Source organism: Mauremys reevesii, linkage group 2, assembly GCF_016161935.1.
Source record: "Mauremys reevesii isolate NIE-2019 linkage group 2, ASM1616193v1, whole genome shotgun sequence".
NCBI classification, from domain to species: Eukaryota; Metazoa; Chordata; order Testudines; family Geoemydidae; genus Mauremys; species Mauremys reevesii.
In genome coordinates, this window is record NC_052624.1 from 41,266,194 (window position 1) to 41,293,541 (window position 27,348).

The following is a 27,348-nucleotide window of genomic DNA, read 5'->3' on the forward strand; positions in this document are numbered from 1 at the left end:
CAGCAGTGAAGTGCTACTCCTGGTTACATCCACATAGTCATTCCAAACACTTAACTCTGTAATTAACACTGCTCCTGAGTGCACAATTGACTGCACTGAGAGTATCTTAGTTTCAAAAACCAAGGAAATAAGGCAGAATTATATTTTCCTGAAAAATTATCTTCTCATAGTCAGTAACAGTTTGAGAACTTTTTTAAAAATGGCTTTTCATGTATCTGGACCCAAGCTTAAAATGTCCATTTATCTGATTCAAATTAGAACATGAATATTTTTCACGTTAACCTGATCACATAAATGGGAATAGCTGTAGTGCATGCTCTCTATCAACGAAGCCATCTTGCAACCAGCTTAGGTGGTCTGGCACACTCCAGCTTTCTGTGCCCCTACCCTGAACCAGGCAGAGTGCTATTACGTCATGCCATCTAAGGGTACGGACTTCTTGTTTACCTACCCGCCCCCCAACTCGCTCATGTTTCACACGGTGACCAAGTGAGCCTGACAGCAACACCTCAAGGCCACCTCTCCTGATCAAGTGATGAAGAAACGACTTTCTGGGGTGCAAGGTCTACTCCTCTTCAGGCCTCCAGTTAGTCATTGGCAGCTACCAGACCGTCCTGGTGAAGTACGACTTCCTCATTAATCCCAGTTGGTGGGGTTCCAGGCCTTTCTCCCTCCAGAGCAACAGCAGGCTTTTCAGGCCCTACTGGATGAGGGCAAGCTAGTTGCCAAAGTGGCCCTCCAAACCGTGGTTGACACTGTGTCACACTCTCTGGCGTCCTGGATGGTGCTCCACTGGGATTCCTGGCTTCAATCCTCCAGCTTTCCCAAGGAGGTCCAGTCTGCCCTAGAGGACCTCCCCTTTGACAGCCACAAACTTCAGCGATGAAACAGACAAGTCTCTGCTCTCTTAAGGATTCCCTCTGGTAGCTCAGAATCTACACCCTCGCCCCGACTTGCTAGCAGCAGTGGTCATCCTTCTGATCCTGCCCTCACACTGCCTACCAGCCCTACCTTCAACACCTGCAAGATCCGTCTCGCCGACTCCCATGCATATAGTGACCTCGCTACTCTGCTACTGCCACCACCTCCACCTTCCCGTAATGTCCATCCAAGCAATCCTTTTGATTCTTCTCCCAGGATCCAAGAACCTCACTGCAGCACCTTGTATTGTTTTGGGGGGGTGCTGTCTTGCCCTGTCTTACCCTGTTTGGAGCAAGATCACCACTGGGTGCTGGATGTTGTTCACCAATTGAGTTCCTCTTCTTGTCGCCCACCCCATGGTGGCCCTGGGGAGCCTTTCCAATGCAATCTCCGAGAGGAAGTGGACACCCTCCCCTGGAAGGGTGCCATAGAATGCGTCCTGCACTACCATGGCCGTGACTTCTACTCCCCTTATTTCCTTGTGCCAAAGAGGGGTGGCCACTGTCCCATTCTGCATGTCTGGTCGCTGAACAAATTCATATGCAAGTTCCACTTCTGGAAGTGATCATGCTCCCCCTCATAATCCTGTCCCTCCTCCATCGAGGCTGGTTCTCTGCTCTTGATATGAAGGATGCATATTTTCATATAGACATCCAACCCACTCATGGCAACTTCCTCCACTTCATGCTGGGATGCTCCCACTACCAGTTCTGGGTTCTCCCCTTTGGGACCGCCACTGTTCCTTGCATCTTCATGGTCATAGTGGCCTCCATGCGCTCTCTAGACCACTCACTAGTCTCCTATCTAGATGATTGGCTCCTCATTGCACTTCCTTGCCACTATCCAGACCTTCCACGACCTCCTTGCCAGCCTGGGGATCTGCATCAATAACGACAAGTAGATTCTTGTCCCTACCCGCAATCTCACCTTCATAGGGGCACACCTGGACTCCCTTATGGCCTGAGCCTTTCTCCTATCAGATCTATTCACCATGCTCATCGCACAGCTACACCACAATCTGCATATTCACATCCTGCAGTGCCTCTCCCTCCTTGGCCGCATAGCAGTCTGCACCTCGGGCGCACCATATGCCCGCCTGCATATGCGCTGCCTCCACCTGTCTCCAGTCAGTCTACAACCCAGTCGGAGCCCCTGGACAAGCCAGCCCTCATCCCCATCTCCATCCTGGCTTCCCTCCCCTGCTGGTGGAACCCATCCATGATCCTCGCTGGCCCTCCATTCACTCCCCCTACGTCCCACACCACTCTCACCAGGGACACCTCATTCATGGGGTGGGGCACCCACCTGGAGAGCCACACAGCCAAGGGCCTCTGGTTGCCCAGGGAAGCGCAGATGTATATCAACATCCTGGAACTGCAGGCCACCCACCTTGCTTGCCAGATACTGATACTGTTCCCATCAGATCCTGCCACATTCAACAGCTATCTGACAACTTGACAGCGGTTGTATATGTCAACAAGTAGGGCGGGCCCTGGTCGTCCTCCCTGTGAATGGAAGCCATCGTCTGGAACTGGTGCCTCACACAGGTCACTCGCCACACCGTGCATCTCCCAAGCACCAGCAACTCTCTGGCAGACACGTTCAACAGGTCCTTTTATGCAAATCCTGAGTGGAAGCTCCAGGACCTCACACTTCACTCAGTCTTTCGCCAGGGGGCACTGTGGTACTCTGTACCTTGAAGCAGCACTCTGGAATCCCCATATTCACCCCTGTCATAATAGATATATTTCATACAAAGCATACCATGGAAGATATCACATGAAAGTTCATGATTTTGCTGAAACCCATTGTTCTGTCCAGATATGTACATCATTAGTGTGTATCAAGTTAAGATTTTGCTGTATGGTTGTTACAATGTATTTCAGTAAGTTTGAGAGTCTCTGCTGCTAGTTCCCCAGTGATGACAAGGGTGGTGATTCACTCCCAGGAGAGTGTTCGGTGATTATTAATCAACAGCGGAGTTGTAAACAAGGGATTTACAGTTCTGTAAGAGAAGCACCACACAATGGGGGATTTCTCAACTCCGTGACTCAGCAGAGCCCACCAGGACATGTCTGAGTAAGTTTCTTTCCAAGGACTACAGATATAAAACAGAACAGTGGCATCATGTGCATACCTTTCTCCTCCCCCACCTACTCTGGAAGAAACAAGAATGCTGGGAAGACAACAACTTGAACTGAGGAGACTGGTCCCAGGCTTAAAGGGGAAGTCTGTGTATTAAGAACTGTAACCTACCTGCAACATCGAGTGGGATGAGAAAAACTATTTGATCCAAATACTGCCTAGTCTAATAAGGTTTAAGATTTATAAGGTTTACCTTTTTATTTTCTTTGGTAACTATCTCTGACCTTTTGTGCCTACCCCTTATAATCACTTAAAATCTGTCTTTCTGTAGTTAATAAATCTGTTTTTATATTTTACCTAAAACAATGTGTTTCGGTTGACTTGCTTGGGAAATCTCAGCTCAATTTACAAAGGCTAGTGTATGTCCTCTCCACATCAAAGGGCGGGGGGGGGCAGACTAGGTAATAAACTTACACTGGTCATGCTTCTGACCAAGCCAAGACAGTACTGTTCTGGGGTGAAAGGCTGGGGGCTTGGGAGATTTGCTGGTGCGTTTCTCTGTATGATTCATGAGTGGCTCAGGGATCATTCATGCAATTTAACTGGGTGTGGGGCTCCATATACTATTATATTGAGTGATAATGGAGCGTAGAGGGGTTTGCTGCTTGTCACTATCAAAGCATTGTGAGACAGCCCAGGCTGGAGAGTTAAGTGGTACTCCAGTTCCAAGTTGTACCCCGGGGATCACATCACAGGCACACCATCCTGGGATCTCTTCACAAGGGCCAAGAACCACAAACTTCCCCTCTTCTGCTCCACAGGAGCCCTTGGGCCGGGCTCACAGGGCAATATCCTTCTCCTTCCATGGACCACCAAACATTGCTATGCCTTCCCACCCATTCCCTTGCTCCCGCAAGTCCTGCGCAAGGTACAGCAGGCTCACGCAACAGTCATTCTCATAGCTCCCTCCTGGCCTCGTCAGTATTGGTTCACCGATCTCCTTCACCTCTCCACTTGCCCCCAAATCGGCCTTCCCACCCTCCCAGATCTCCTCACGCAGGCTCATGGCTGCCTGTGGCACCCAACCCAGGCCCACTCCACCTCACGGCCTGGTATTTGAATGGGGCTCACTTATAGACAGGGCATGCTCCGCCCTTGTGCATGACATCCTCACTCACAGCAGATGGCCATCTACTAGAGCCGGCTACCAAGCTAAATGGCGATGCTTCATTATCTATGTACACCATCACTGCTAACCTCTGGACTCAGTCTCCATTCCTACCCTCCTATACTACATCCTCCCCCTTCGACAGTTGGGCCTCACCTGCTCCTCCATCCACATCCACCTGGCAGCACTCAGTGACTTCCTCCCTGCTGTGGATGGGTTTTCTGTCTTCACTTACATGACTACCGCCCACTTCCTTCGCGGCCTCCTCAACGCCTTCCCGTCTCTGCGGAAGCCTATCCCCTCTTGGGACCTGAATCTCCTTCTCTCCGCCCTCACTAAGCCACCCTTCAAACCCTTTGCGGCCTGCTCTCTTGCCAATCTCTCCATGAAGGTGGTAATCTTGGTGGCCATCACCTTGGCGAAATGGGTTAGCAAGCTGGTGGTCATGATGGCCGTCCTGCCCTTTATTGTCTTCCACAAAGACAAGGTCTCCCTGTGCCTGCCTCCCAAATTTCTCCCCAAGGTGGCCTCCCCGTTCCACCTCAACCAGTGCATATACCTTCCAATCTTATACCCTAAACCACATGCATCCCCCAGGGTACCCCTGTTGCACTCTCAATGTCCATCAGGCGTTGGCCTTTTATCTCCAATGCTCCTGCACCTGTGCCTCACCCCAGCTCTTCCTCGCCAGAGCTCTGAAAGGGCCATGCAGTCTCTTTGCATTACCTCTCTAAATGGATCTTCTGTTGTATTGAGGAAAGCTACGCTCTCTCTCATTTCTCTCCACCCTCCGGAGTCATGACCCACTCCACGCGGTTGCATGCTGCCATGTCAGCCTCCCTTGCAGACATACCATGGCAGGACATTTTTAGGGTGGCCACGTTGTCCTCCATCCACACCTTTTCCTCACTATGCCATCACCTCTATGGCAGTGGCAAATGTAGCAGTAGGCTGCACTGTCCTACAGACTGTGGCTTCTTGCATGTCCTTGCAACCACCCCTTACGCTGAGCTCTGCTCGCTCCTCTCCCATGTCTGGAATCCATATAGGGACCATCACTCAAAGAAGAGGAGGTTACTTACTGTAACTGGAGGTTCTTTGAGATGTGTGGTCCATATTTGGATTTCAATACCTACCCTCCATTCCCCTGCTGTGGACTCCATCACTTGCTGGTAAGAGGGACCTGGAGCAGCGTCGACCCGCACAGCCTCTTAAAACCTTAGATGCATCACGTGGCCAATGCATGTGCGGGTCAACAGACACTACTACGATCAGTTCTGGTGCATGGCACGCATGTGCACCCACATCTGGAATCCAGATAGGGGCCACACATCTCGAAGAACCTCCAGTTACAATAAGTAATCTACTCTTCTTGCTTAGCCATGCAGACCTTAACCAACTATTTTTGTTTTGTTCCATTTGTTCAAAGAGCATATTCCTACTTCAGAATAAAATTGTGGTCTGGTGGGAGAGGGGTAGGATTGGGGCGCTCACACGTGTCCAAACACAGCCCCACTGGGGTTCCCAATACCCAAGTCAATAGCAGGGTTAGGAGAGATGATATAGCTGATAGATCTCTATGGAGCCCTGTACATTCATCAGGCCATGTCTATAAATACTGGTAAATCAGCAGTGCTGCAATCAATGCAGCGGATGTCAATTTAGCAGGTCTGGGGAAGACCTACTAAGTCGATGTCTGAGCGCTCTCCTGTCGATTCCAGTACTGCAGCTCCCTGAGAAGGGTAAGGTAAATTGGTGGGATAGCATCTCTCATTGACACAGCATGGTGTAGACACCGCAGTAAGTTGACCTAAGCTACATCTACTTCAGTTAATATTATTCATGTAACTGAAGTAGCATAGCTTCAGGTTGACTTACCGCAGTAGTGTAGACCAGATCTCCGTTATCTCCACAAATGCTACCATGTACAAAGGGGGAATTAACAGCAACAAGAGCTACTGCTGACCACCTAGAGATTCCTTCCCTCCATATCACAACTAATTACTTGTCCCGGCTAATGATGTAGTTTACCTTGTAAACTTTGAGGTTAAACTGTAGTCGAGCTCTATACCTTTGGAATAAAGAATCAAGCTAGCACAACTCCTAATAAGACATAGTCCTTCCCGCCAGCCTCTCTTGGATACTCAGCAGTGTTTAGGGAGAAAGCAAAAGCAAGATTATGCTTAGGAAAAAATATTAAAAACAGGTTAAAGAAGGATCTGGGCGTATTGTGGATGAAGGAAGCAGGAAACTTTTCATATAGTGGTTCTGCCCTAGATTGTTAGGAACATTGTATAATATTTGGAGGATTACTATATCTTGTATTTTTTGGCTCCTTCTATTACCTAGAACAATAAAGGTCCTTTTATAATTAAAGAAAATTTGAATAGAATCCTGTTATAGGTGCCATTTATAAAAGCATATGTAAATTGCAACACACAGGTCAGTGTTTAGTCATTATTTAATACCAATGACCTTATGAATTAAAATATATTCTGTAACAAATCAGAACAAACTAGTGCTGCGAAACTTTAAAATGGCTTATATATTAAAAGAGTGGGTAGTTAACTACAGTGGGTTTAGTGCCAAAAAATATCACACAGTGAGTAGGTTTAATTTACAGGTAAAAGTTTCAGCATCATCCAGAGAGGAAATCCAAGTGCCCAAATGGCAGTCTGACCTAGTGCCCACTTCTGGGGCAATTAGTGCACTTCTGAGCCCTTTGTTCCTGCTCCCATTCCTTGTCTTACCTATTTGCACTGTAAGCCCTTCAAGGCAGGTGACTGTTCATATATAGGTGTACTATGCCTAGCACAATGAGGTCCCTATGTCAGATGGGGCTTCCAGGCACTGCTCTAATACAAATCATTTTAGCCTTGCTATGTGTTCAGAAAATAGTTCCAATTTAACTGCCATAATTAATGAGAGGAGAGAGGAATATTGCACTCAGTCTGATCTCTTATAATAAACCATTGGGATTAACATTTTTCCAAAAACAATCCTTTTGTTGTGTTTTGCTTTCTTGGGACCTGAAACATGTTAAGTATCCAGTGTAACTCCCACCCAATGCCTGTAAATATGCATATATTACTCTACAGGGACCACATTCTCCCATGTACAGTATATCTTATGTTTAAATCTACCTGGTCAGCTTGAAGGCTTCCTAAATTTCAGCCAACCTTTTCACTCATTCTTTGGTTTTTGACCCGCTCCCCGCTACTTCTCTTAATTGGGATGCCGAATTTAGAGCTTGGAAAAATGAATAGGGCCTGGGCATATAGCAGTGTAAAAATAAAATATCATTAGGGAAACCTCTATGACTGCATTTCAGTCGTGACCCACAATCTTTGGGGTGTTTTAAGCAAAAACTTATGAGTCAATCCAAGTTTACATGAGGGTATAGGATGGCTCTAGAGGACAGGGGGTTGGGGGCTTGGGGGTTTTTTTGGGTTTTTTTTTTTTTGCTTTGGCATTGATTTTGTTTATAAATACTAAATACAGCTTCATCAGACACAATAGTATTTGCATGCAACATTAATCTAAACAAAACACAAGAGACTGCAAACTTAAGTTACTGGAGAACTTTATCTGCTCCTTCTCAAGAGTCTGTATTTTTCACGTGAGTTATCTTCTGTTAAGACTTTCAATTTAGATGACATTCTTATGGACGGAGAAGTGTAAACAGGAAAAGTGAATCGTGGACTCATTTTTTGGCATGGCATCCTGACCTCAGTTCCCAGGCAGGATCTTGCTGCGGCAGAATTGCAGCTAGGGTATAAAGTAAAGGGCTAAAGGGTCTTGTTAAGAGGTTAGAGTCATGGGGAGTTGGTGAAAAAGCTCAGTACATAACCTAATGAGTTCTCACTTTTTTTCTTAATTGAGATAGCATGAGCAACAAATTGCAGATTTTTTTTTTGCTTCAATCCAGGGGTTCTAGAGCAGCTGCCCCCTCTAAAGAGATAGGGAGAGTGTCAATGTGACCCAAGGTGCAGTAGACCAAGCTTTCTTATAGAAGAAATGTAATTTAGGTACAGCTCCTTGTACAAAATAAATGCTTTTCATACTTCGTCCCCATCTAAAAGCTGTCAATTTGAGGCTAGCTGTCTGCATGCTCTATTATGGGGGAGTCACAAAGTTTCAGGATGCTTAGTATGAATATTAATGCGAACATGCAATTTTTAGCAGTGTTGCATTGCTAGTAAAGTATGGTTTTCTCCTCTTCTCTCACTGCCTCATGGTTGTCGTTTCCAAGACAAAATACTGCATGTTCAATTGCTCCAATTACAGACTCCCAAAAGGCTTCATTACTATAGAAATCCCTTTAACTAATAAATAACTGAGGGAAATGGTAAACTTGTCAAGGTGGATGGACACCCGGAGTGCACTTTCAAAGTGCAGTGAAAGGGTTTAGCAGCACAGCTGCCATCAATATTAAAAGGAATTATGCAGTTAAAACCCTGTGCAATGCTTTGAAATATTTGTCCTCCTGATGCTAATAGTTAGATTATGACACTAATTATACAAATAGTAAGATTAAAGCATTGTGAAAGACCTTTTATGAGAAATTTAGTCTTTAGTCCTTAGGCAAAAACTCCACTGGAAGTTTTAATAGATTTTAGGGCCAGAGGGACCATTACAAAATCATCTGATCTCCTGCATAACATAAGATCCTGAATATCACCAGTGATTCCTGCATTTTGCCTGAGTGAGGACCGCAGGATTTGGCTCATTCAATTGAACCTTCCAAATGGCTTTTTTGATCATGTAAGCAGACACTGTTTGACTTTTAAATGCAGTTTGGCTTTATGTTCTTCAGACTTGCATCAAGGCAGATTCAGCTTTCCCTCCTCTGGCTCTGTTTCTACTGTCAATTTAAAGCTTTTTTCCTAATAATCAAAGCAATTAATGGATCAACCTCCAGATACGCTAAAGACCAAATTTGAAACTATCAGCTACCAAGCCAGAAATCTGGCTATGGAACAGACTTCCAGAGGAGATGAGTTGAATCTGCAGTTTTACTGTCTTTGCAAAACCTTCCTCTTCACAAAGGCCTTTCCTCATACAAAGGATGCTGACAACTCTAATGCCCTTTTCTACCACAAAAAAACAAACATGAAACAAGGAAACCTTAAAAAAAAATGTGTTTTAACCAAACTACTGCAAGTCAACCAGGAACTCTGCTGTTGCTAGTGATTTTATGTGGAAGGCTACTAGGGTGACGGGCAGTAATATATAAAACCATAAAATAAGAGATTAACCCATCTTTGTGAGTTGTACCTATTTCCTCCCTAGATGTGCAGCTGCGTCCGCAGCATAGCAGATGGATACATTCCAAGGCATACATTTCCCATAAATTGAATATGCATTTTCATCACAAGCACATGTTTTAGCATTGCAAACACTTGTCTTCTATGTGATTATGTGTAGAAGATTAAAGACACAAATGTCAGGTATTTCATGTCACACAAAATGACTCCACAACATGTACCACAACAAAGTGAACTACCCTTGACCAGTTAATGAATCATATAGTAGTAGGAAAAGAATAAATAGTAATACAAACACAATTTTTTACTAGCCTGCCTCTATAATCACATGTATTACCCAGGGGAGTGTAATAAGATTTCATTTTTGTAAACATGTGTAGGCCACTGCAAAGAAAATCACAATAGCACATGAGGAGCAGGAAGTTAGCTTAAAATAATAATTAAAAAAAGCTCCAAAATGGAATCCAAAAGTACTAAGTCAAAGTGAAACTCTTAGGGACAAATTTTCCCCTTAGGGTCAATGGATTTGGTGTAAGTAATTTTTCTCTCTCTCAAAATCAGTGCCATTCAATCAATCTCAGAACACAGAGATGAGTGACACAACTATGTTCATGGATTTAAAACATTCATGGCTGTGATGAATGTCATGGTTGATTTACTGACATGGGATTGAACACAGCAATCATGTGTGATAATATTGTCTCTTCTTTCTCTCAGACCACATCTCCCCTCTTTCTTGTCTACTCAATCTCGTCAGCAGCATTTTGTATATCATCTTCCCCTCTTTCCTTCCTGCACCTTCCTCCACCAGAACTCCCACTTTCCTCATGCATCAAGTTCATGGCTTGACCTCCATTCAAGGCTTTGCTCCATACCAGCCCCACCTCTGGCTCATCCCTAACCTGCAGCTAAATCCTGCCTGCTCTGCCCCAGCTTCTCTCTTGACTATGTCTTTGCCCATTCATGGCATCTATCTTGCTTTTATGCCACCTTTTATGCTTGGAACAAGCACCAGTTAATATTGACCACTTGTCCTCTATCCCCTCCTCCAGAACTCACCTATTAGGTAAATCATTCTAGCTTAAAAGAGCACACTTCACTCTGTGTGAGCTTACAGTTGAAGCGGCACGAGTGGGTGCAATACAGAATGCATACACAGTGAGGGACCATTAGGTGGTGTGTACATTTCTCTCATTTGGACCTCTGCAGTAATGTAGACTCATTGCTGTGACCTCAGCTTTATACTGTATGTCTCTGAAATGTCTGATGAGCTGAACTTTTGAGAGGCTAAAAGCAGCCCTCCTGTTCAGGCACAATAAAATGATATTCCATCCTCACAAAACAGTTAGATCCAGATATCCTCTGCTCTGGTCTAGTTTGGCCCATTTTGGTCATTTATAGAAAAAAGCTTGTTATGTGATTCTATCTGAAACAGTGATACTCAGACCTCAGTGGTTCAGGAGCCAAATTAGAGATCAACATTACCCAAAAAAGCCACCATAGTGTGAATTCATAGTTTCATTCTCTCTCTATATATATAGTGCCACTGACGAGAACTGCACTGCTGGCCTTGGCATACATTTGTTAAATGGTAAAAATAACATATATATATATATATATAAATTGAATAATGTTTATAATATATATATACATATATAGCGAGAGAGAAAATACTCACGGCAAAAAGACTGACCAAGATATTATATCAACTGCAGTTAGTTAATAACATAGTAAAAGCATCCTGATTGGTTAATAACCTAGATTGGTTAATAATTAAATCACACAATGTTTTAATATCAAGAGCAGCGAAGAGCCGCAGAAGACACATTAAGGAGCCACATGTGGCTCTGTAGCCTCAGTCTGAGTATCACTGATCCAAAACAAGCAGATCATAAGCCAATTTAGTGTAAGTAAGTTATAAAGCCACAAGTGGAGAATATCATCGCTGAAGCACAGGCTGGCTTTCGTGCTGGAAGAAGTACCACAGAACAGATTTTCAACCTTCGTATTCTATGTGAGAACTATTTACAACACCAGCAGGACATCTACCATGTCTTTGTTGACTTCAAGAAGGCATTTGACAGAGTATGGCACAAAGCTCTCTGGGCAACCATGAAGCAGTATAATGTTGGTTGTAAGCTTTTTCTTATCATTAAACTGTATGCCAAGGCCAGCTGTGCAGTTCTCGTCAATGGCACAATAGGAGAGTGGTTTTGCACCACTGTTGGAGTCTGGCAAGGCTGCCTTCTTTCACCCACACTGTTCAACATCTGCGTGGAGCGCATAATGACTGATGCCCTGGAAGATCATATATGCACAGTCAGCACTGGGGGGCGAGCAATCTAAAATCTTCAGTTCACTGATGACATTGATGGCCTGGCAGGCAGTGAAGATGAACTTGCCAACCTTGTGAAACGATTGGATGAAACCTCTGCAAAATACAGCATGGAAATCAGTGCCGAGAAAAACAAGCTGATGACAAACAAACGTGATGGGATCAGCTCACACAGCACTGTCAGTGGACAAGAGCTGGAGACAGTGAAACAGTTCAAGTATTTGGGGGCAATCATCACTAATGAAGAATCAAAGGCAGAAATTTTGGCAAGAACTGCGCAAACAGCAGCAGTGGCAAAGCTAAAGCCAGTTTGGAGGAATAAGAACGTCTCCCTGGAATCCAAACTGAAACTGCTGCACGCACTGGTCATCTCCATTTTTCTGTATGCATGCAAGACCCTTACAGCAGAACTTGAATGGAAAATACAGGTAGTAGAGATGAGATACTTCCATAAAATCCTGGGCATCTCCTACTTCGACCATGTCACTAGTGAAGAGGTCTGCAACATCATCACCCAATGTGCTGGGTCATATGAACACCTCCTGACGACTGTGAAGAAGTGCAAGCTGAAGTGGTGTGGCCACATAACAAGATCATCTGGCCTATCCAAGATCATTCTCCAAGGGACAGTACAGGGGAAGAGAAGAAGAGGTAGACAGAAGAAGAGATGGAGTGACAACAAAAGAGTGGACAGGAATGGACTTTGCAGAGACTCAAGCACTGACACACAATCATCAGGCACTGACACACAAACAGTTGGTTGATTGCTCATCAATGATGGTGCCCCAATGACCAATGCAGTTATGGGAGTTATGATGATGAAGTTATAAATGACCTAGAAATATTAGCTGACACTCTTGCACTCTGTCATACATATAGCTAGTAGTGAGTTTTCTGCCTACAGAGTTTTTATCAGTTTTTGAGTAAACCAGAGCTCTAATTGAAACACTTATCACTCAGGAACATCCCGTGAATTTCTGACACTCCTTGAAGAGTTTGGGATCTAGAATCTAATGCATGGCTTACAATTAATTCTTAATATCATTATTTCATCTGCCATTGGTATATTATTAATACTCATTTTACTTTCAAAACACCAACTGAGACAACACAACTAGATGGAATTTTCTTTTACACAGTGTGAACAGGACATGGTGGTAGTGTCTTGTAACAGATGGCATGTCTCCCAGTGAAGTGAATATCCTATCACGTGGCTCTATTTCTTCATGTTATGCCTAGCTGAAAAGGCAATATGTGACATGTTTTTCACTTTACTAAAAGATTCAATGCATGCTACAAAATGCTGCAACTCCACTGCAAAATATCACTAAGGTATGGTCTGTGACTACACTATCTGGACAATGTTTTACTTTTTACGGCTTAGCTTGTAAGATCTTTGGGGAAGGAACTGTTTTGCTATCTGTACAGTGCCTAGCACAGTGGGGCTAGGGCCTTTTGGCAATACTACAGTACAAATAATTATTTTACTATTCTAATGGTCATATGGGTTTAGGGAGAATAGATTGTGTGTGTTTTCTTTTTCTGGTTTCTGGTTATTAAGCAACCTGGTTTAAATCTGCAGCGTCCAATAATGGTCTATTCCGTATAGTCCTTCTGGCCTCAACCGCAGCACTCTTGAATCCAAAATCAAACATGAAAAGCAACATTGGTACACATCATTATTAGGGATGGGCCCAAACAAAGCCCATCTCTGTACACCTCCAGTTTGGGGGTGGTTCAACATCTGAATCTAGCTCTGGATCCAAATTTCACAACAAACCCCTTTCTCTCCTAGAGGCTGACACAAATCCCAGATTTGAATGTCTCGTCTACGTTAAGATGCAAGCCCATTGTGGATATTTACTAGGTGACCCACTACTTCATTTAAATTGGTGAAAGAACTTGTGGGATTGGGTATACAAGTGTCATGGTGCTCCACAGATAGGACCCTCGATGTATCCTGACCCAATACTCCTGGGGAAAGGGCCCAATAAGCAGACATTACTGTGGAGATTTTGGAGTTAAATCCCAGCAGAGCTCTGTAGATTCCCAGCAGGGAGTGCCTCTGAGCTGAGATAATCAAGTGCAGCTGAGCTTAGTGCTGAAGAGGGGAGACTGGGCTGGATGCAGGGAAATGGGCTGGAGGGGGAAGTACTGCAGGCAGAAAAACTGTTTTATTTGTGTTTATAGATGGGTCCTGCTTTCTGGAGTTTAAGGGCTTAAGATGTCTGATAAGGATATGGCCAAACACTGTGCTGAGCATTTTGGTTTTGTTTATTTGTTCTTCTGCGTGGGCAAGAACCTTGTAAAGTAACGCTAGACCCCTGGAGAGTGTTCTATTTTGGTTGTTCTGTGTCTCCTGCAGAGTTTCTCTCCAGCTGTGGAGGCTCTGGCCCTGCTGCCACTGGATTTATCAAAGGGAGAAAGGTTAAATGTTGTGTTGGTGGTCTAATTTTTAAACAATAAGTAGCTTTAACTATTTATCTACTTTTTAAATGCAACAACTAGTGCTTGAATTTGAAGGGGGGAGGGTAGGTTATGACACCCACTTCTATCTGCTGCTGGATTATTTGAAAGAAAAATAAAAAAAGGAAGGAGAGAATTTCAACATACTAGCACATTGGGGGCAAAAAGCGCATGACACAGCTTCCTGTCGTTCTGATCCTTCTCCTTCCCACCCCTCCCCTCTGCCACCAGTTTGAGCAATTTTATAATTACTAGACCTACTGTAAATTGGCCCATATAAGGCAGGGTTGCTAGTGAACAGAGCATTGGAATGGGACTTGTGAGACCTGAGTTTCAATCTGGGCTCTGCTGCTGCCTTGCTGGATGATCTGGGGAAAGTGATGTTGCTCTGTGCCTCAGTTTCCCCATCTGTAAAATGATGATAATGATACTGAGCTCTGTTGTAAATTACTTTAAGATCTACTGATGAAAAGCCCTATGAAAGAGTCAGGTACTTATAGAGTCCAAGGTCAGAAGGGACCAGTGTATTACTGTTATGTAGTACAACACAACATTTCCAAAAAGTTGAATTTCTATTCATTTAGGAGTTTGGTGTAAAATTTTCTAAAGCTTCTAATGCACTTAGGAGCCTGTTACTTTTGAAAATAGGACTTAGGCTCTTATGTCATTTAAGTGCATTTTGCTATTGATCCTTATCATCAGAAATACATGTTCATTCTAAAATAACTAAGTAATGGCTATTATTTGGTTTCATCCAAATTGGAACAATAGATACTCATTATATGTTCCACAAACTGAGGTGTGGGAGTCAGTGATGACAGCTTATGGCAATTATACCGAACTTTAAAAATAAACACACTATTGGTTATAGTGACTGGGAATATCAGAGTAACTCTAGCCACAAAGCACTTCATCTGCTGCTATAACAGGTACACTCAAAATGTAGCAAGTGTGATCTTAAATGTGACTTTGTTTGTAATGTTTACAATTCTTTGAGGTTTCTTTCTCCAGTATTTCCTTGATACACACTTGCATTGTAAATGCTAGAAGGACTCATCTCTTTTTCAGAGAGAAGAATGGCTTTTTAGAGGATTAAGAAGTATTTTTAAAAGGTTTTTCTACTTTGTTTCTGCCTCTGATGTGGTGGGGGGGGGGAGCTTGGGGGATTTAAAAATGAAATATGCTGCCCTCTTCTGCCAGGTTTTGGAGTCCCATTTATCCAGGCAGGGAAGGGTAGAATTTCAAGCAGATGCTGCCTACTTTTTAATATAGTTGTAAACAAAACATCTAAAACAAAATTATGGGAGTGGAGAATCCCACAAGAGGGTGTTATGGATTAAAATTGGAGGGGGAGAGAAGTAATTCTGAGAGGGACATTTCTGTTTTCTGCATTGAATGGGGTTGTCTGCATTCTTTTGTCAGGGGAGAGATTTGACACCTCCTCTTGTATAATAGTTATAGTAACTACATATAGTGATTTTTCTCTTTATATGAATTTGTTACTCCCTTAGGCATAGTTAAAGTTTATATAGTCAATGTAGCCGGTGAAATTTACAAAGAAATAGGCCTCCTGATGTGTTCCGAAGTGTGGTTGTTTTTTATATCTTTCCTGAGGTTAAAATGTATTTTGAAAACAAGAAAAGGCCTCTTCTTTTAAACAATAGCCATCTTAGTGGTAATTATAATGAGCTGTTGAGTGTCCAATTCCTAGGAGTAGCTTTTCCATGTCCTTTTATATCATAAAAGGCTCTTTCAAAATATAAGAATCTTCAGAGGATGAAATGGTTTAGGATCTCATGGGGGTGGGGGAGAAGAGAAGGAAGCTATTCAGCTAGAAGCTACTGAAACTTCATCCCTGCTATACAGATGGATAGAGCTGGGTGAATTTGTCTGCAGATCATGTCACAGTGTTGATGCTTTCTTAAATCTTGCTTGAGACAGAGGACAAAATCGGGCTTATGATGGAAACTCCTTAGAGCTGGATTGTGCAAGTGCGGGAGGGGGACTCCCACAGCCTGTATTTATTAAACTAAATGAGGCTCCATACAGGCATGGGACCCTTTCACACAGAAGCAGTTGCAGGATCAAGATCTTCATTATGGAACAGCAACCACTGCTCTGTAATTGTCATAGGCGTCTCTCAGGGTCAAATTCTGATTTCAGGTTCCCTAGTACAAATCCTAGTAACTCCACTGGTTTCTGTGAAATTACTCTGGATGATATTCTCAGAATTTGGCCTTAAATTTTTCTAGCTCGAGAGGGGGGACAGGTGCGATCAGACACCTTTGCAGCTGTTATTTGGAAACAAGTATCAGAGAGGTAGCCGTGATACTCTGGTTCTGTAAAAGCAGCAAAGAATCCTGTGGCATCTTATAGACTAACAGACGTTTTGCATCCGACGAAGTGGGCATTCACCCACGAAAGCTCATGCTGCAAAACGTCTGTTAGTCTATAAGGTGCCACAGGATTCTTTGCTATTTGGAAACAGTTTTCTGTAAGGCTGGGGCAGCAGTGCGTCGTTGGTGTTGCCATATCAATCGTTTTAAAGAAAAATGAAAGTACTGCCACAATTTTATTTTTTAAATTTAGCTCAGCTCTGTTTCTCATTGAGGATTAGTTGTGGGCTAAGTTGGCAGACAGCAGCTGTTTTTATAGTTAGAGCCAACATCCTTAAATGTGTGGGTTAGATCACACACACACACACGGCTCACAAACAGCTTGGAACCACGGGTTCCACCTTTCCCTAAAATCCCACCTGTCCGTTTCAGCCCCGACTCGGGACATTGGCAGTCCAAAAAAGAGTTAGAAGTGACTTGTCCTTCCCGGTTTCTCCGCGGGGGAGGGCGCTGCACACCTTTGTTTGCCCCCGATCCAGGGTGCCACCAGTGGCTACCACACTACAAACTTCGGGGAAAACTTTGCCCTGGGGATGCTGCTGCGCCTATATGTACGGGCTTGTACTTTCATGCTTTAATTGCCCTGCTCTGATTTAGCAAAGCAGCTGAACCTCCCCCTGACTTGTTGGCTATGCGGGGAAGGCTCAGAGTCTACCTTTCAGACGATAGGGCAAAAATCTGTTTGCTTTTAGAGTGGGGCGGGACTAGAGCCCCTCGGATCCTATTCCAGGGGGCATCAGGCAACCCCCAGCGAGTAGATTCCCTCGTGTATCTCTCACACACGGCGTGGGGAAGAGAGAAAGTTCAGAGCCAGGGAGTCGCCGTCCCCGGCCGGCCACCCACCCACCAGGGGCCCGCTGCCCCGCGGAGCGCTCAGCCTGTGCCCCAGCGGCCGGCCACCAGGGGGAGCCCCGGAGTCAGCCGGCGGCCACTGGAGGCTGGAGCGAGCGAGCGGCTGCCTCACTCGCCGCGGCGCGGAGATGCTTGTGGGCGCCGGGCGAGAGGCGGCGCGGAGCCGAGTCGCTGCGGGTCCCTACGCACTAGCCGCCTCCCCGCTGCGCCCCGCGCCCCGCCAGGCTGCCCCCGCCGCGCTGCCCCGGGAGCGGGAGGCTCCACGGCCGAGGAGCAGGATGCTGGTCCCGGGGCGCCGCTGGGAGCCCCTCGCCCCGCCGCTGCTGCTGCTGCTGCTGTCGGGGATGCTCCGGCCGCCGGGGCTGGCGGCGTTCAACGTGGACGAGGAGAAGGTGACCGTGTACAGCGGGCCCGAGAGCAGCTACTTCGGCTACGCGGTGGATTTCCACCACTACACCGGCGCGTAAGTAGCCCCGGGCTCCGCGGGGTCACCGCGGGTCGCTTCGCTCCTAGCCCGTCGCCCTGCTCGGCGGCCCCTCCTCGGCCCTTAGCCACAGAGCCGGGGCGATCGGAGACCCGGGGGGGGGGGGGCAGAGAAGTTCTCCATCAGCCCAAGTCTTCCTGGCTAAAGCCAGCCAGGGCGACGCTCGCCAGGGCACGCCTGGAAACCAGCTTCGGGGCGGGGGTGGGGGGATCTGCCCAAACACCTAGCGGTGGCAGCCCGTTGCGGGTCTCTGTCACCAGCCCGCGATTACAGCCCCAGCTGCCCCCTCGCCCGCAGGGGTTATCTCCTGGCAACAGGTCGGAACGAGAGCTCGCTGGAGCATGGGGCAGCAGGGGATTTCTGCCAGTCCCGGGGCTCCGGTGGGGGTGATAATGTGTTGGCACAAATGATCTGCCATCACTTCGCCTTTATCTTTTTGCTCACCAGCTAGTGACGGTCACAAATGTTTTTGCAGAGTAAGTGTCCTGGTCGGTGCTCCCAAAGCCAACACTACACAGCCGGATATACAGGAAGGGGGAGCGGTGTATTACTGTCCTTGGCCAGCCGCTGAGTGCAAACAGATCCCCTTTGATACTACCAGTAAGTGAATCGTTATAAGCATATAACGCACAGCATATTTTGCTAAAGTCACCCCTTACTGCGAGTTGATTCGCCGCTCCGTTCACGTATGTCTGTAAGTCTGATCTGAGTGTGTGTAGTTCCCTAGAGAAATTTCACTCTTGGAAGTTTGTGTGCGGGGGGGAGGGGGAGAAGAGGGGGGAAAGAGTGTTTAATGGTCCCTACAGAAATAACAATCTCGTGAATTTGGGGATTGGTGCGTAGACGACTGCCGTTTTCCATAAGTTTGAATGAAAGGTGTTTGGATTGCACTTAACACTTTAAAAAGAAATAACCACTTGCAAATGTTCAGAAGACCAAACTCCGTGTTTCACGTAGCCCTCTGCACAGTGGAAATTGGTTGTTGGTCTTCTTCAGTGCTGTTTTCAACAAGGGATTTTCTGCCCATTCAGAGGGAGGCGGTACTTTATGCTGCATGCTGATTTAATTCTTTGCAGAAAGGAAGAATTTTCTTTCAAAATACTGGATGTTGGATGCAAACTGATGTAGGCATAATGTGGATAGATTATATCCGACCACTTTCAAAATCCCAAGACAGATGTTTCTTATTTAATTAAAGGGAACACACATTTTAAACAATTCAGGCTGTTTATGTTTTCTCTTTATAGCCCTTGAAAATAATTTAAACCTAGTGTTTCCAAAAACATTTAAACAGAATGGTTTAATGTAGGCATATTTATATAATATAATCTTTAGAAACAAAAGTTACAATTCACCAGATTGTATTTAATTTTAGTGCTTATTCGTCATACAAATATTAATATAATACAACAAAGTCTGTTTCTATGAACATAAATGAAATTTCAGTGAACTTCCCCATATCTAACAAATCAGCAACACAGTTCCCCAGCTGTCTGTGTGCAAATGCATGAAAGAGTCCCAGTTTACTGTATTCTAAACATTGCAATACACCTGCAATATCTGGATATATACTGTCTCTAATTCTATATGCATGTAGATGTACTGAGTGTACATGTCCCCTGTGCTGTGTGTATATATTTTAATATATGCATGTGTATATATGTACACAGCAAATATTGCAAACACACTTACTATTTACATCTGGGTAAATAACACCCTTATAATGCCACAGAAGCATACAGTGCAGTGCTATGTGTTTAAATATAAATTGTTTTCAAGTATTGAAGTTTAATCCAAAGTGAGGATCCAGTACATTTGAAAATGTTATCCTTGAAAATGATTACAGTGGAAACATAGGGCCAGTGGGTGGCTAAAGAGATTCAGGAATCAGAGGGGTAGCCGTGTTAGTCTGTATCAGCAAAAACAACGAAGAGTCCTTGTGGCACCTTAGAGACTAACAAATTTATTTGGGCATAAGCTATCGTGGGCTAGGGTTATAGCCCAAATAAATTTGTTAGTCTCTAAGGTGCCACAAGGACTCCTTGTTGTTTTTGCAGATTCAGGATGACTCCACAAGTTATATCATTCATAGAATTTCTGAGAGATCTGGAATAAAGGTCTATCCTTCTGGAGTAGGTAGGAGGTGTGGTGGCCAGAAGCAGTTGACTACTTGAACCCTGGGCTTTGCCATGCAAAGGCTAGTTTGTGACCAGATAAGAGAACTTCATTTTCCAGAGTAGTCAGTCCAACACTTTTCCAGAGCACTAAGCTGAAGCATGGAGTGATCTCAGGGAGTCCACAGAGGCAAGGTAATACCCTATGTCTATAGGGGTTAGAGAGAAGAGAAAGGAGAGGGTACTAGGGTATGTACCGTATATATCAATGAATTCAAACATAAGCTTGAGCTAGGATGTGGGTGCAAAGAATGCTTTGCATATGTCATCACTGATTCCGTCAACATTAATTTCTTTATACATCTGGGGTGTAAACTCGATTACCTTACTTGGGAATGATGCCACTTACGTTCGGTTCAGCTCCCTTCTCTTCAGAATATTTTCAGCTATATGAGCAATCTTCTGTTCCTTTTTATCTCCTCTCTACTCCAAAGCAGAGTAGACAATACTGTCTTTAGCCTGGATGATATTGTTTTAAATCTTTTTAATATATTTCCCTTTTTTGTGTTTGTAGCTGTAAGACACACAACCAATTGTTTGTTAAATATTACAGATGTTTTCAGAATATTCTTATATGACCTTATATGACCTCTGTCACTGTATGAATACCTCAGACTCACTAATTAATTTATCCCTGCAATATCCCTTTGAGGTGATACTGTTCCCATTTTACAGGGGAGAAGCTGAGACACAGAAACAAAATATTTAGGTTTGCCCAAGGTTACACAGGGAGCCTATGGTGGGGCTAGGAATTGAATATGGATCCCCTTCATCTCAGTCTACTGGCTTAATCACAAGACCATCATTTCTCCAATATTAGGAAGTTTCACTTATGAAGAGTATAGTAGATGGGGAATTAAATATACTGGCTTTAATTTAAAAAAAGGAATGTTTCACACACAGAAGTAGTTTTGTAAAAGGCATTGAATTTGTTGACATCAAAGGGTTGGAAATAACCTTCCAAAACAGAGGAGAGAGAAAAAATTAGATGATTTCAGAGCTGAAAGCTTTCATTTTTATGCCTTTTTATACAAAACTCACCTTTTTCTTGGACCTAGTCCAGTATTGGCTGCTCTTTCAGTCAAGTGTGCTAAGTACAATAAAAGGAAAACAAACTGCTGAATAATTAATAATTTGCTTCACTAAGATTAGAATAGAAACTAATGTGGTACACAGACAGAGAGAGAGAACACATTACATACCACTTAAATGGCAATGCAAACTTACAGCTAAATCCAGCATTTCCTTGAATTATAAGCATACAAGTCTTTAATGTTCCCATTAGGGGGGTCTAGTCTCCCCTTGACACATGAGTAACTCACTTGTAGTATTATAGTCAATGAGAGTTACCTTGTCCCAATGAGAGAAGCACACTTCGATGCTTTTCTCACTTGTATTGCCAACAATGACCATCAGACTTAAAAAAATAGAAACAAAGAAATGTTAATTGAATGAGAACGCTTTCCATAAGTGCCCTTTACAAAAGAGCTATAATAATACTTTTGATTTACAGGAGTTTGGAATTACCTTGTGAACTTTATTAACTACAGAAAGATAGATTTTAAGTGATTATAAGTAGCAAGCATAGAGATCAAAGTTGATTACCTAAGAAACAAAAATAAATTTGCAGACTAAGTTCTATGAACTAAACAGAATTTGAATTAAACAGTGTCTCACTCTGATAAATGGTACAAACAGGTCACAGATCTTCACAGATTTTCAATACACAGGCTGGAACTGCCATTCACCCTAGGACCACCCTCCCCCAGTTCAAAGTCTTTGTCCTACAGACATGTTTCCAGGTGTTGAGTTGTGGTGGGAGTGAGGCCAAGTCATGATGTCACTTCCCCTCTTTTATAGTTTCTTCCAGCTTGCTGTGACATGGGGGTCTGCCCCCATTGGTCAAGCAGCATCCATTGTCTACATGCTCTCTCTCAGAAGTCTTCTGGGATGGCTGCTGGGAGAGTGGATTCTCTTTGGTGGGACACCAGCAAGTCTGGCTACTCCACTGTTGTACCTGAAAGGCTGGTTGTGTGTGTTCCCAGCCTCATAACATATCTCAGTGACAATACTTCAGAACCTCACATATATAATAGCATATACAATCCAACATAATATTAAAGGTCAACAGATTAAGGCTTTTAACATGACACCTCACAAGGCATACCTTGTTCAAAACATCTCATAATTATATGATAGTGGTGAATATGGGGGTTTCAGGGTGTTGCTTTGAGGTATAGAATGCCCCAGTGCAAAGTCCAAAGTCATGCATTTAGGGACTAACAACAAGAATTTTTGCTATAAGATGGGGACATATCAGTTGGAAGTGATAGAGGAGGAGAAAGATCTGGGTGTATTAGCTGATCACAGGAGGTTTATGAGCCACCAATATGATGCAGCTGTGAAAAAGACTAATGCAGTCCTACGATGCACTAGGCGAGGTATTTCCAATAGAGACAGGGAAGTGTTAGTACCATTGTACAAGGCACTGGTGAGATCTCAGGATCTGGAATACTGTGTGCAGTTCTGGTCTCCCATGTTTAAGAAAGATTAATTCAAACTGGAACAGGTGCAGAGAAGGGCTACTAGGATGATCTGAAGAATGGAAAACCTACCTTATGAGAGGAGACTCACAGAGCTTGGCTTGTTTACCCTAACCAAAAGAAGGCTGAGGGGAGATATGATTGCTCTTTATAAATGCATCAGATGGATAAATACCAGGGAGGAGAGGAGTTATTTAAGTTAAGCATCAATGTGGACACCAGAATAAATGGATATAAACTGTCCATCACCAAGTTTAGGCTTGAAATTAGGTTAAGGAGTGAAGTTCTGGAACAGCCTTCCAAGGAGAGCAGTGGGGGAAAAAACCTAACTGGCTTCAAGACTGAGCTTGACAAGTTTATGGAGGGGGTGGTATGACAGGACTGCCTACAGTGGCATGTAGCTGACTGCTAGCAGCACATATCTCCAACGGATCATTATGGGGCTCTAGATGGGGAGGGCTCTGAGTTACTACAGATAATTCTTTCCTAGGTGTCTGGCTGGTAGGTCTTGCCCATATGCTCAGGGTCTAAACAATCTCCATATTTGGAGTCAGGAAGGAATTTTCCCCTGGGTCAGATTGGCAAAGACTCTGGGGGGTTTTCTCCTTCCGCTGCAGCACAGGGAAGGGGTCACTTGCAGGTTTAAACTAGTATAAATGGTGAATTCTCTGTATCTTGAAGTCTTTAAATCATGATTTGAGGACTTCACTAACTCAGGCAGAGGTTAGGGGTCTATTACAGGAGTGGGTGGGTGAGGTTCTGTGGCCTGCAATGTGCAGATGGTCAAACTATATAGTAGTGATGGTCCCTTCTGACCTTCAAGTCTTTGACTTGAATTTCATTCGTTCATCAACAACATTCCAAATGCATCACCAGTATTTGAATTTATGCTATTAATATCCTCCCTCTGCTCAAATGTGGAGAAAAAAGAGAGAGAGCTGACACATATAATGTAATGACATCAATCAAGAGTCAGGAAGCTGTATTATGCCACATGCTAACTTTATGGTGGGATAGTAATTACAGCTGTTCTGTAATAATTTACGATTACTGAATGTTGACCTGGTTATTGAGATGTTTACTGTCTGAATATATTGGTTTAGTTTAATATGGGGTTGTAAGGAAAAACAAGCAAGGGAAGAAGAATGGCTCAAGATAAGCCTCTTCTGCACAAATCCTTGAGGGTTGTTAGGAGACAATGCTGGACAGGAAGAGGCGTTGGAACTGAGACCAGTACATAGTGAGATATGAAACTAACTTTAAATGTCTGTCACTGCTTCAGAGTGCCTTCTTCCAGCCGCCAAACACGGAATGGATTCCTTAGTATTCCGCTATCAATATCTGTATATCAGAATACAGCCAGTTAGGCAGAAAGTCATCCTAACTGAGACCAAGAATAAGTGCTACATGTTCATATTTGTGTAGAAAAATCACAAGGCATAATCTCAATTGTTCTACAGTGGATTATCCCAAACTGTCATATATCATATAAGAATATGTAAATCTGTCAAGTCAGGATGATTTTCATCCACCAGTGATAAAACTAACCCAAAACTAACTTTTAGTGTTTTATGGCATGTGATGTGCATATTTGTGGGTGTTAATATCTAGCTTGTGGAAAGGTAAGGGAACTTCATTTTTTTTCAGATCGGTCAATCCAGCACTTCTCCAAAGCACTACGCTGACTTAATTACTAAGCAACAGCAATTAACCCCCTAAATGATGTATGTGTTTTGCTCCAGTGGGGAGGTGAGATGTCTTTAAAGATTCTCCACTTTGTTCCCTCCCTCCTCTTAAAGGTGTCATATTGCACTAACCTACCCTTAAAGCAGTGGAAAGCTGGATATGACTCTTTTTGGAGTATAATGAGAGGGAGATGGGGTTGGAAGAGCATGTTTTAGTGTGATGTGAGCACTGGACAGGCAATCAGGAATTCCCGAGTTCCTATCCTGGTTCTGAAACAGATTCCCTCTTTTACCTTCAGCAAGTCACAACTTCTTTGCTTCAATTTCTCCATCTCAGAAGTGGGGCTAAGAATACCCACTTACATTGTAGCTGTGAGGCTTAATTACTTAATACAGGAGAACCTCAGAGTTATAAACACTTTGGGAATGGAGGTTGTTCATAACTCTGAAATGTTTGAAACTCTGAACAAAGTGTTATGGTTGTTCTTTCAAAAGTTTGCAACTGGCCATTGACTTAACACGGTTTTGAAACTTTACTATGCAGAAGAAAAACGCTGCTTTTAACAATCTTAATTTAAATAAAACAAGCACAGAAACAGTTTCCTTACCTTGTTAAATATTTTTTTAAACTTCTCCTTTATTATTTTAGTAGCTTACGTTTAACATCGTAAGGACATAAGAATGGCCATACTAGGTTACACTAAAGTCCATCTAGCCCAGTATCTTGTCTTCCGACAGTGGCTAATGCCAGGTACTTCAGAGGGAATGAACAGAACAGGTAATCATCAAATGATCCATCCCCTGTCACCCATTCCCAGCTTCTGTACTGTGTTTGCTATTTTTTTTCCGGTCTCTGCTGCTGCCTGATTGCGTACTTCAGGTTCCAAATGAGGTGTGTGTTGACCAGTCAGTTTGTAGCTCGGAGGTTCTGCTGAACTCCTGTTTTGAAGATTAGAATTGGTCTGCAAGTACTAATATGGGTGCTGTTCCTTATGGTGACCAGAAGGGGGTAGCAGAAGGGCAACTTGCAGAAATCTTTCCCCCTATTTGACTAAGTGCTTTACTTCTAAAGCATCCAGAACATCTTGCAGCTCCGGACCAAACTTGAATCCCCATTTTAACTATTTATACATCTGATCTGTTGGAAAACTAACAATACACATTTCAAAAACTCATTTTAAAATGATTTAGGTACATGATGGGCAGTAACAACTTTTAAAAAGGCAGCACTGATGGGGCACGAATTTGCCAGTCTTCCAGGATTCAGCACATTCTCTCTCTCCTGTGAGTGTGCTTCATCATCTATTGGTCAGACAGGTTGTATTTTTCAAACTGTAGAAAATATGAATAGCCTGTCAAGAAAAAAAAGGTGGGGGGAAAGTCTAGGTTAACTCTGGCCAAGTGTGCGGTTGAGAGAAAACATGAGCCAGTTTGGCCAGAAGCTGAGCTGATTGTTACAAAACCCAGGTACTGTAGAAGGAAAGGATGTATTGAGAGACTCAGGAGATTTAGTTATATAAAAAACCTATTAACTGTAAAGATGATAAAATCCTGTGGGAAATTTAGAATCCTGTTATAAAATAGGATTTGCATCTCAAGAGAAAATATTAGGGGAGAAAAAGTTCACCCCGGCTTCAAATTCTGACATTATTGATTCAACAACACTGGTTTTGCCTTACCATGGGCTTAATGATTCCCATGTAGAGTTCTGATTTATGGCAGGTATGTGGTTTCTTTTCCCAATCTCAATCACATTTTAAGGAGAAAAAGGAAAAAGTAATTTAACTCCCATTGACTTCAATGATAATTTCCCTGAGTCAGGAAAAAGTAAAAATGGAATAAAAACTTCTGGGTATGGCCCACTTATGCAAATGTAAATCCACTTATGCAAAATCCGATTAATTTCAAAATAGAGCCCCTCTCAAGATAATCCCTAGAGATTTAACTGCTCTAAAACATTAATAAAATAATATCTAATGCTTTCCATCTGTAGACCTAAAAGCACTATATAATGGAGGTCAGTATCATTACCTCCAGTTTGCTAATGTGGAAACTGAGGCACAGAGAAGCAAACTGAGTTTCCTAAAGTCAGTCTCTTCCTCTCCCAATTTCCAACAGGACCAGTTATCACCTCTTTGCTTGGCTTGCTAGACCCTGGTTCCCTAGATTCTAGTTCCTAGCCTTGTGATTATGCTCGGCACTTCTATGTGGAAGACCTAAAATCAATGCTTATGTGAATGCTAAGAAGGAAAATGTGTGACTAAGGCCTGGTCTACAGTACAAAGTTAGGTCAATTTAAGACACCTTGTGCCATCTTAGTTGTGCATGTGTCTATGCTTAAATGATGTAAGCTCTTCATTACACTAACATAGTAACACCACCTCCCCAAGCAGCATTGAGCCATGGTCAATGTATTGATGTCAACACGGTGAATGTAGATACTGTTACCTGTGTTGACCGTAACAGTCCTCCAGCAGCTGTTCCACAATGCCCAACAGTGAATTCCACTGCCCAGGGGTCATGGTGAATGGAAGCCTCCCCCCCCATCCCTTTAAAACCCTGTGATTTTTTAATGCCTTTTCCTGATTGTCCAGCTTGGAGACCACATCTTGCAGCTTGCATTGTTGTATGCCACTGGCCAGCTGATCATGCTGGCTACATGCTCCAGACACACTTTGGCTTGGAGTAGACAAGAGATATTGGATCTCCTGGGCCTGTGGGAAGAAGAGATTGTGTAAGTACAGCAATGGACCAGTCATAGAAATATGGACATCAATGATCAGATTGCATGGCAGATGCAAGAAAAAGGATACAACAGAGATTAGCAGTAGTGCCGCATGAAAGCAAAAGAACTGTGGAAGACATACCAGAAGCCCAGGGAATTCAACAGTCATAGCAGGTCTGCAGCTCGGCACTGCAGCTTTTTTAAAGGTTGTCATGCCATATTTGCTGGATATCCCATCATCACCATG

At 43.6% G+C, this 27,348-nt stretch overlaps 1 protein-coding gene across 2 annotated transcripts in view; it reads left to right on the forward strand.

The window, feature by feature from the left end:
• Window positions 1-17,434: 17,434 nt before the first annotated feature.
• ITGA8 (integrin subunit alpha 8) overlaps window positions 17,435-27,348 on the forward strand; it is a 174,951-nt gene continuing 165,037 nt past the window's right edge. For both annotated transcript variants that reach the window (XM_039522444.1, XM_039522445.1), the window contains exons 1-2: window positions 17,435-17,953; window positions 18,450-18,574. In XM_039522444.1, coding sequence (XP_039378378.1) covers window positions 17,619-17,953; window positions 18,450-18,574 — 460 coding nt within the window. In that variant the 5' untranslated portion in view covers window positions 17,435-17,618. The remainder of the gene's footprint in view (window positions 17,954-18,449; window positions 18,575-27,348) is intronic.